At 47.0% G+C, this 10,000-nt stretch overlaps 1 protein-coding gene and 1 long non-coding RNA gene across 23 annotated transcripts in view; both read left to right on the forward strand.

Moving 5' to 3' along the window:
• Positions 1–10,000, forward strand: part of LOC113583019 (muscleblind-like protein 1) — a 76,448-nt gene that overhangs the window by 12,163 nt on the left and 54,285 nt on the right. For 18 of the 22 annotated variants that reach the window (XM_081723576.1, XM_081723578.1, XM_081723575.1 and 15 more), the window contains one exon: positions 8,136–9,118. The exons of the other annotated variants lie outside the window; for them this stretch is intronic. In XM_081723576.1, the coding sequence (XP_081579702.1) occupies positions 8,945–9,118 (174 nt within the window). In that variant the 5' untranslated portion in view covers positions 8,136–8,944. The remainder of the gene's footprint in view (positions 1–8,135; positions 9,119–10,000) is intronic. 22 annotated transcript variants of the gene reach the window in all.
• Positions 9,133–10,000, forward strand: part of LOC145659928 (uncharacterized) — a 2,909-nt gene continuing 2,041 nt past the window's right edge. The window contains exon 1 of the long non-coding RNA XR_014126103.1: positions 9,133–10,000. This exon is cut by the window's right edge and continues 58 nt beyond it. This is a non-coding gene — a long non-coding RNA (uncharacterized LOC145659928).

Below are 10,000 nucleotides of genomic sequence, written 5' to 3' on the forward strand. Positions count from 1 at the left end.
ACACACACACACACACACACATTAAAGCAGAGTGCCGTCAGAATGTGTGAGCAGAAATACACATACACAGTTTCACACACACATGCAGCACCTACACACCTACACAGCAGCATCTGGATATGCACACACACACACACGCACGCACACACACAACCAAGAAACTCAGCTGTCAGAGGGTGGTTATAAGCATATGCATGTATACAATTAAAAACATTTATTTATTTACTGACATTATTTTTGCTTTATTATCTTTTTTATTTATTTTATTTTATTTTATTTTATTTACAGTTTTTCCATGATAGCCTACACACTGTTACTGACAACTAGAACATGACTCTCAGTCGCTGAAATTCAGGGGCCTCGGGTGGTACTCAGGAGGCAAAACTCTAAAGACATTTTACTAGACTGGACTGTGCTCACACACTCCTTGGACACTGCACGCTTCACAAAGCCTCTGGGAATCCCTCTCCTGGCCAACTCTCCGGCCGCTTCTGGGAAGCAGCGAAAATCCATGTGTTTGGGAATCAGTGACAGAAATTTGCCCTCGGCAGGTCAAACACACTCAGAAAAACAAACATTGCTCTGTTCTTCTGTATGAGTTCAGTGATCAGACATATGATATCAGAATATTATTTCCCTTAAAGAATATTACGCACAGAAGCAAAGGCAGACTAATGTATCAAAGAAAGTATATTTTTATTCAGTATAATTCAAAGATGCATTTGATTTATTGATTTATTGTGGAAAGCCACACATGGGTGGATGTGTTATATCTACACACTGAACTGCCTGAGCCTTCATCCAGTGAACTCCTCCGCAAAACAACTGGACATGGACACACGCACAAATAAACCGGAGCTTACAGTAAATAACAGCGTTTAGTGTGTGAGGCCTGCTAGAATGTACCAAGGAAGAGCAGAGGTGAGGAAGAGTAGAGGTGAGAAATAGTAGGAGGATCATCTGTGATTTGAGAGGCAGGTTGGTGTGTAAAGTCCAGTGTGTATAGGTGTATAGCCGCCTGTAAAATCAGGTTTTGTGTGAAGTCCACAGATGCAGCCTGCTGTGGGTTAGTGGCCTGAGCTGTACACCGGTTACAGAATAAAGGCACCATGCCGTCAGACAGATTTAAACTTCTTTACTCTGTTGTGACTGTAAAACACTCTGAAGTGTGTGCAGCTGTGTGCATGCATGAAAAATGGAGCTTCTTATAGAAGTTCATATATAACTGTCTGGTGTCTGTCTGGTGTCTAGGGGTGAGCAATTAACTTTGGACTTTGGAGAGAATGTTTATGGTTTAGAAGTCAATGTTTATTTTTAATTTTACTCAAAACATATCAGGATTTGTAAAAATGTGTGTAAAACGTTCAGAAATGTGTTCAGGCGTTTTAGAACTAAGACATTGCAGATTAAACTGTAAGGAATTGAGAGAAACTGTAATGAACCAACAGAACTACTTGTTATTCAGTAATACCTGATCAATTCTACACACAGGAGGTTTCTGTGTGTGTGTGTGTAAGCATTCCTGCATTCAAATTATCTGTATGTATTACTGGGACTTGAGGATCCAATCCTGTGTGTGTGTGTGTGTGTGTGTGTGTGTGTGTGTGTGTGGTTGGGGGTGTATAAGCAGTATTCCGCATACACACCCACAGATGGATGTGAGAAGGAAGGACAAATTTCCATTTTCATGGATGAGAACTGTCCTCCTGATACATGTTCCGTCTGTTAGCGCGGCTTTGCCGTTTTTGCACGTCTTCAACAACATTGTTTTTGCAGTAGCCAAAATTGTCCCGTCACTTCCTGACTGGCCTGCCTTTCCAGCGTGAGCTTCTGCCCACGAACACGGCGAGTCATCGCGTTAACGATCGTTTTTAACCCTCTCACGCGCCTGGTGCTCCTTCACAGCAACGACCTTGCAGAGTGCAAGGTTAGCGTCCCTGCCATGGTCGAGACAGGGTTAAAACCCCCAGGGCCGTTTCGGCATTCTGCCTTAGCTCAAGAAATTCCGTAGCGACAGAATGTGCGAACCTATCGGTATGCGCGTCACACACTTTTCCTGGAGTCACTCTGGCCAAACCTGAAGTGCCAGATTAAAGGCCACTGTCTTCGGCTGGCAAAGGCAGAATAACGTGTGAAGGACAAATGCGTCCTAGTGCATGATGGGACTTCTGAGCTGGGCAGGCCATTGAAGCGGGAGCTTTAGCAAACCTTTAGGGAATCAAAAAAATATATATAGCTGCGATTACTACGGAAAACTACGGAAAACAGCATAAAAATGAGAGCAGACACAGCGCAGCGTTCCGCATCGCTCACGTCGTAAACGTGTCGTTATAACATTGTTGCCGTTTCTGACAGGGCCGTGATATTCCTTAGTACGGTGATGCACACGGAAAAATTCTGCGTTTGTTTCACCATCACCAGTCTGTGATGGCTGATATGAGAGAGGGAGAGATAACAGTCATAAAAGCTGTAGTCGGAATGCGAGCCGCACGGCCTTCTGCTTCTTTTTTCTCTCGGTCCCTCTGTTCTCCTCCCCACCTCCCTCCCTTTTCTTCCATTTCATCTGTTCCTTTTATTCCACCCCTCCCCCGACTCTGCTCATCTAACTCTTCCTCCGTTCTGCTTGCCCTCTTCCGCTTCTATTGCTGCGCTGCTCTGTCACTCCCCCTCAATCCCCCATCCCAACCCCCCCCCCCCCCCCCGCTCCGCCCCGCCCCGCCCCTGTGACGGGAGCAGACGTGAGAGGCGCTTTGTGCCTCAAGGCCTGGGAGCCAGCGCCACGTTCCCCGACGTCCCCTGAATCACTGCCGAGGAACACCCGCTCCAGGAGAGCGAGACCAGGCAGCGAGAGACGCCTCCCGCCACTGACCCGCAAAGCCGCTCGGCCAACGACGTCCTTGGAGTCAGGGGTTCGGCCAAAGTGTGACTTCTGTGGTTTTTCCTGGGAACGTGGGTTTTAAGATCGGGTTCGGGAAGCCTGTGATGAAACATCGAAAACTCTGGTTGACACTGTGTGGGAATTAGCAGCTGGGAGTCGGTAGCTGAGAGTCGCTCTGCCGGTCCTGACACACAGTGATCAGTCTTCTCTGTCTTTGGCAAAACGAAGAGTAAAATAAAAAGTCCAGCTCTAGACGTTCCGCGAGAGGAGTGGGAGGTGGGCCTCGGAGCTCAAGGGTTGGGCTTTGGTCCTTTTTCTTTGGACTGAAGAGCTCCGTTTCATGAGCGAAGCTCGGCCTTGTTTGCAATCCAAAGGTCAGTGGTGTAGCTGGAGCAGCAGATTGGCTCCAGCTACTGCAGAAGTCATTCAAGGTGAAAAGATGGCAGACAGAGTAGAGCTTTCTCCTCCCTCCCTCCCTCTCTCTCTCTCTCTCTCCCTCCCTCCCTCCCTCTCTCTCTCTCTCTCCCTCCCTCCCTCTCTCTCTCTCTCTCTCCCTCCCTCCCTCTTTTTTCGTTCCACCTCATTGATGCTTGCAAGCTCTCTTTTGGCATACCTTCAATTTTCACTGATATCTCTTTTTCACTGTCACTCTTTCTCTCTCTCGCTCTCTCTCACACACACACACACACACACACACACACACACACACACACACACACACACACACACACACACACACACACACACACATACACACACCCATGTACATACACACCCTCTGTTGTCTGGTGCCTGTGATTCATTTGGTGTACAGAGGTATATGGAGGCCTTACTGCTATATACATATATACATGTCCATGCGGTGCTCCCTCCGCATGTGTGTGAGAGACAGAGAGAAAGACAGAGTTTAGGGAAGAGTCCTCTGTGTCCTCTGACCCTACACTTTATCTTACTTACTCATGCGCAGCCTGGAATTCTGGGATACGCTGACATCAGAGCGTGGGTGCCCTGCACATGGGCCGGTGTTTGCACGAATGAGCGGAACAGAACACAGATATAGCGGGAACATGAGGCATAGAGGAGCCCAGAGTCTCCCGTTATTCCCACGTTTAAGACCTGAGCAGAGGAGCGAGCACGACGGCCCACTGGAAGCCGCGTTCGCAGAGGGTTGGGAGGAATGTCCCTGTACCGTTCCTGCTCCCACCCACCTACACAGACCCAGCTGGAAGAGGCCATGTGAGCTGCACTCAGATGGACGCCCTTAACCGTCCTACTGACTGTGTGTGGGGGGGGTTATGGGTGGATGAGTCTTGTGACTTGTACAGCATGTGAAATGTACAGTGTGGTGCACCACAGGTACTTATATATGTCATTTGTGTCCCATGACTGAAGGAGAATACACCCTGAAGTATTCAGTGTGTGAGCATGTCTGTGAGAGAGAGAGAGAGAGAGAGAGAGAGAGAGAGAGAGAGAGAGAGAGAGAGAGACGGACAGATTCAGCGACAAACAGAGAGACAAAGAGAAACACAGAGAGACTGAGACAGACGCAGAGAGACTGAGACAGACACAGAGAGACTGAGACAGACACAGAGAGACAGACAGATACAGAGATAGACTTGTGCAGGCTATTTTGTGGTTACTTGCCACTTGGCAATACAAACAACACCACCAATAAGCCTAATGAATACTAATAAATATTCAATTATTTTTAATAAGCCAGCAGGTGTGGCTGATAAGTGATGTTGTGAACACATTTTTGGGTTCAGCATTATCGTGTGAAATAGATCCATTAACTTTCACTACTCTTTGGTGCCATTAACTCAACAACACCGCAGTACAAATTCAAAACTCCTATTAGTTTAATAACATCACTGGAGATAAATGGAAAATCATTCAAATTTGACCAATAGGTGAATTTTGTCCTTGGTTAAAGATAATCACAATATTCACCAAAGTCACAATATTCGAACCCTTTCTGAACCACTTACAAGGTGCATATAAAACACCTACACACACCAGTGTTTGGTGTAACTAACAGTGTGTGTGTGTGTGTGTGTGTGAGAGAGAGAGAGAGAGAGAGAGAGAGAGAGAGAGAGAGAGAGAGAGAGGGAGAGAGAGAGAGAGAGAGAGAGAGAGGGAGAGAGAGAGGGAGAGAGAGAGAGAGAGAGAGAGAGAGGGAGAGAGAGAGAGAGAGAGAGAGGGAGGGAGAGAGAGAGAGAGAGAGAGAGAGAGAGAGAGAGAGAGAGAGAGAGAGGGAGACTACTCATATGTGAGTCTGTGTATACTTGTGTGTGTATGTATGTGTTTCCATTAGATATCATTAGTTTGATGCAAAGCAAGGGAGAGTGGTTAATATCTCTGAGCCCTTGGCTATATGGAATGACCTTATTCATAATTAATTTGTATTCAGACATTTATTGATAACCTATTTGTTCAGTGTTTGTTTATTTATTTTATAAATTTCAGTAACCCTTCGGTCGAAACCTTCCTTCTAATGTTGCCTGTCAACAACAACAAAAAAAAATGTTGTCGCTTCAGGATTGTAATTTTAGATCCCTGCCTTTTAAACGATCGGCCAGGCATTCTGGTGAAGAATGCTGTCTTGTAACGGTGTTTACATCCTGGCTACTTTAGAAACTGTTTCTCAACCAGCAAGGTGGGAAGGGTCTAATGGGGTAGGCGGGGCCCAATAGAGTGGGTGGGGCCTAACAAGGGAGGCGTGTTCCAACAGAGTGGGTGGGGGCAGGAAATATCACACCTACAGCTAATCCTGACATGCTGTTGAGTTAAGTAGTACCACACCTTGTATCTGCAGTTTACTGGCACATCTAAATATTTACCCAAGCAGATGGAGTGATTATTATGGTATCATTGGCTGCTGAGGTATCTGAATGGTACTACACTACACGAAGTCTGATGTAAAACTTTATCACCCCCTAGCCATTAAAAAGCTTTATTTTGAGTAATTACAGTCACAGTTTACTCAAGCTTGTGTTTGGTGACAAGATTATAAGTTGGTGAACTTTTTCTTTTATTTTTGGAACCACTCTATGTGGTGTATGTTATTTGGCAGCCAGAATGTTCACACTGTATTTTTACTTGTTTTGAGTGAGAAATGGTTTTGTGTTTGTGTATATTTGTTTGTTTGTTTGTGTGTATGTCAGTGTGTTTCAAGTCATTTGCCCCTGATTTCATAAAGCTCTGGATTCTCACATTGGTTCTGCCTCACAGTTAAAGAGGCATGTGTGTGCATGTATGTATGTGTGTGAATGGATGTGAGTGTGTGTGTGTGTGTGTGTGTGTGTGTGTGTGTGTGTGTGTGTGTGTGTGTTCGGGTAAGGAGAGATTGGGCATGTGTTATGGGAGGTATGGGAGTGGAATTATACAGGCTGCAGCTTGTGGTGAGGAGAGGCACAGAAGAAGCTCCCCCCGTTACTTCAAACACTGCTCACATCATCTATCTATCTATCTATCTATCTATCTATCTATCTATCTATCTATCTATCTATCTATCTATCTATCTCTCTATCTCTCTATCTATCTATCTATCTATCTATCTATCTATCTATCTATCTATCTATCTATCTATCTATCTATCTATCTATCTATCTATCACTCTATCTATATATCTATCTAAAGTGCAGTAAGAGAGACAGAGATTACAATGTAATAAGAGGCCGAGTGAACACACAGGCAAGTTGCCACCAAGCCACGAGTGTTTGTTTGCCCACCTAACCGAGCTCTCCATCTGACATGTCTAAAGTTTGGCCACGCCTTGTCCTTCGGTTGCTAGAGGGTGTGGCCTGCCTGTTGCCCTGCTGCTTTTACCCTGGGGGTGTGGTCTTGAGTACACATCACATTAGAAGAGGGCCTGAAGGAAATGAAGGCGCTGAAAGAGAATGAGAGAATGAGAGAACGAGGAGGGAAGATAAATGGCCTGCTTCATATTTAATGCGCTGGTAATGGAATTGGCTCCGGGCACTGTGGGCGCTGGCGCGTCGGGCACCCATCCCCGATGGCCCAGGGCTTTGCCCGCAGGGCTGGTCAGGGCAAAGGGGGACTGCAGCAGTTTAAAACAAAGAAGTGTTTTTATCTGCTTTACTTAGCCTGCTTTACTTATCCTGTTTTACCTTACCTGCTTTACTTATCCTGCTTTATTTAGCCTGCTTTACTTATCCTGCTTTACCTAACCTGCTTTACATAGCCTGCTTTACCTAACCTGCTTTACTTAGCCTGCTTTACTTATCCTGCTTTACCTAACCTGCTTTACATAGCCTGCTTTACTTATCCTGCTTTACCTAACCTGCCTTACTTAGCCTGCTTTACTTAGCTTGCTTTACCTAACCTGCTTTACTTAGCCTGCTTTACTTAGCCTGCTTTACCTAACCTGCTTTACTTATCCTGCTTTACCTAACCTGCTTTACTTAGCCTGCTTTACTTAGCCTGCTTTACCTAACCTGCTTTACTTAGCCTGCTTTACTTATCCTGCTTTACCTAACCTGCTTTACATAGCCTGCTTTACTTATCCTGCTTTACCTAACCTGCCTTACTTAGCCTGCTTTACTTAGCTTGCTTTACCTAACCTGCTTTACTTAGCCTGCTTTACTTATCCTGCTTTACCTAACCTGCTTTACTTAGCCTGCTTTACTTAGCCTGCTTTACCTAACCTGCTTTACTTAGCCTGCTTTACCTAACCTGCTTTACATAGCCTGCTTTACTTATCCTGCTTTACCTAACCTGCTTTACTTATCCTACTTTACTTAGCCTGCTCTCTCTCTCTCTCTCTCTCTCTCTCTCTCTCTCTCTCTCTCTCTCTCTCTCTCTCTCTCTCTCTCTCTCTCTCTCTCTCTCTCTCTCTCTCTCTCTCTCTCTCTCTCATTTTCTCCTCCTGTGGTTGGGTGCTGTGACCTGGCGGTGATGGTGTTTTCTCACACCTGGCGCTCAGCCCGGAATGTTGCCCCAGCTTGGCTCACACCGATTGGTTCTCTCCGCTCTCGCGCCCGTCTCCTTCACTTGCTCTCGCTCTCTCTCTCTCTCTCGTTTTTAAATACATTTGCCATGCTGGGCCGCCTGGTGCCTCGCTGTAAGAGATACACAGCTTGATTTGATTTTTCCACTTTGGAGTAGAAGCTGTTGACTTTGCCTGTGCATGTGCGTATGTGTGTGTGTGTGTGTGTGTGTGTGTGTGTGTGAGTGTGTGTGTGTGTGTGTGTGTGTGATGGGGGAGGTAAACGACCACTCTCTCTCTCCCCCACAGGTTCTTACTGACTGACGTGCCTTTGACATCTGCTGCTTGGACGGCTTGAAAAGGGCCAGACCCGCCCCCGCCCCTCCCCCTTGCGCTTCTGCATTCCGCTTCCGTGCCAGCCAACGCCCACAGCCTGAGACGGGGACCACCGGCACCTGGTTACCATAGCAACGCCCTCCGCAGCCCCGCCCCTTTCCCGAGTGCCCCCATGCCGCTTCTCGTGCCCCTCCACGAGTCCGTCTCATAAAGGATCCAGCGCCCGGTGGAACAGAATTGTGTGAAAACTCTGTGCGTGTGTGTGTGCGTGTGTGTGTGTGTGTGTGTGTGTGTGTGTGTGTGTGTGCGTGCGTGCAACTGCTGCTACCTCCCTCCACTTCCATGCAGCCCGCCTGCTCTGCGTCCCTTCTCAACCGCACATAATCAATAATGAGTTTCACCATCCGCCCAGCCAGGCAGTTCAGCTGAGAAGAGTGAGTGTGTGAGAGAGAGAGAGAGACACACACACACACACACACACACACGCAGACTGAGGCCTGTGACAAGCAGACCACGGGAGGCTCCAGAACGCGACAGCAGGTGCCGAGGATGGTACCCTGACTGCAGGCCAGCCCGACCCCTGCCTGTGCCCGTCCAGCGCGCCCCAGCGCCCCCGAGCTCTCCGCCGCGTTGCACCAACCATAACCTGGACGAAACGACCTACACCCGCGCTTTTCCTTGACGCCGCCGTACCACCTGGATTCCCCCCCACCGGCCTTTCACCTCCCTAGCGATATTCTTTCACCCGCTCCTCATCCCAAAGCACCTTGGCGCCATCAGAAATGGCAGTGAATGTGACAACCATCCGGGACACGAAATGGCTGACCCTGGAGGTGTGCCGGGAGTTCCAGCGTGGCACGTGCTCCAGGCCCGACTCTGAATGTAAGTTCGCCCACCCCGCCAAGAGCTGCCAGGTGGAGAATGGGAGGGTCATCGCCTGCTTCGACTCCCTCAAAGTGAGTAGCCCCACCCCGCCCACGTCCCACCCCGCCACTTTTAACAGGCCTTCTGGCCGGTGCCTTCTGCTTTGTTTTGTTGATGAATTTTTGCCTTTGAACTGAACATGTTGAGTAGGAAAATTGTCCTGATGTTTTCAGGACCTCCTATGTTCGCAAGGTTTGAGAACGCTCAGAATCAGAACTTTGCGCCATTGCGTGTTAATGCAGTAATAACACTGCAACAGTTTTGGTCTGAGCTTCACATTGAAACTGTCACTGAGTCTTTCTGTTGATATCTTCACTGGACGGTCACTAAGCATGACTTCAACTGGTGTGTCTTAGAGTGTGAGGCTACTAGGGTATGTAAAGCAATGTTGGTGTTTTTGTAATGTTAAATTATGATTGGTCTGGCTTTCTGATCATGGGGGAGATTTAAAGTTACAGTCTGCAGAGCCTAAAACTATTTTGGAATATTCTTTAATGTCCTATTATGAAATATACTTTAAAGCTTTGCTTGAGGACTTATTTGCATTGCATAAATTGAGTTAATTTTCAGCCGTTTTATTTAGCAGCAATGTTTTTTTATGAAAATGATAAATATTAGCTATTAAATTGATTATATATTAAGTAATATTAGAAATGAATATTATGGCAGAAGTTGTAAAGCGTAAATGCGTACGGGTAATTTGAAGTGAGATGTCTTGCTTTTCTGTGGGCGTCGTGTCAAACACGCAAATTACAGTTCAGATGGCGTGACACAGAAATGACTAGCGGCGTCGCGTTAATGCGCACCTGACGGCCCCGCCGTTTCTCGGGAGTGTAGGAGCTCATTCCACGGGTGGCGCAATCGTCGCGCATTATGACTGGTTCTCACCTGCTAATGAACTCGGCTCTGGTGGG

Source organism: Electrophorus electricus, chromosome 11 (genome assembly GCF_041902795.1).
Source record: "Electrophorus electricus isolate QZ-2024a chromosome 11, ASM4190279v1, whole genome shotgun sequence".
Taxonomy (NCBI): domain Eukaryota; kingdom Metazoa; phylum Chordata; class Actinopteri; order Gymnotiformes; family Gymnotidae; genus Electrophorus; species Electrophorus electricus.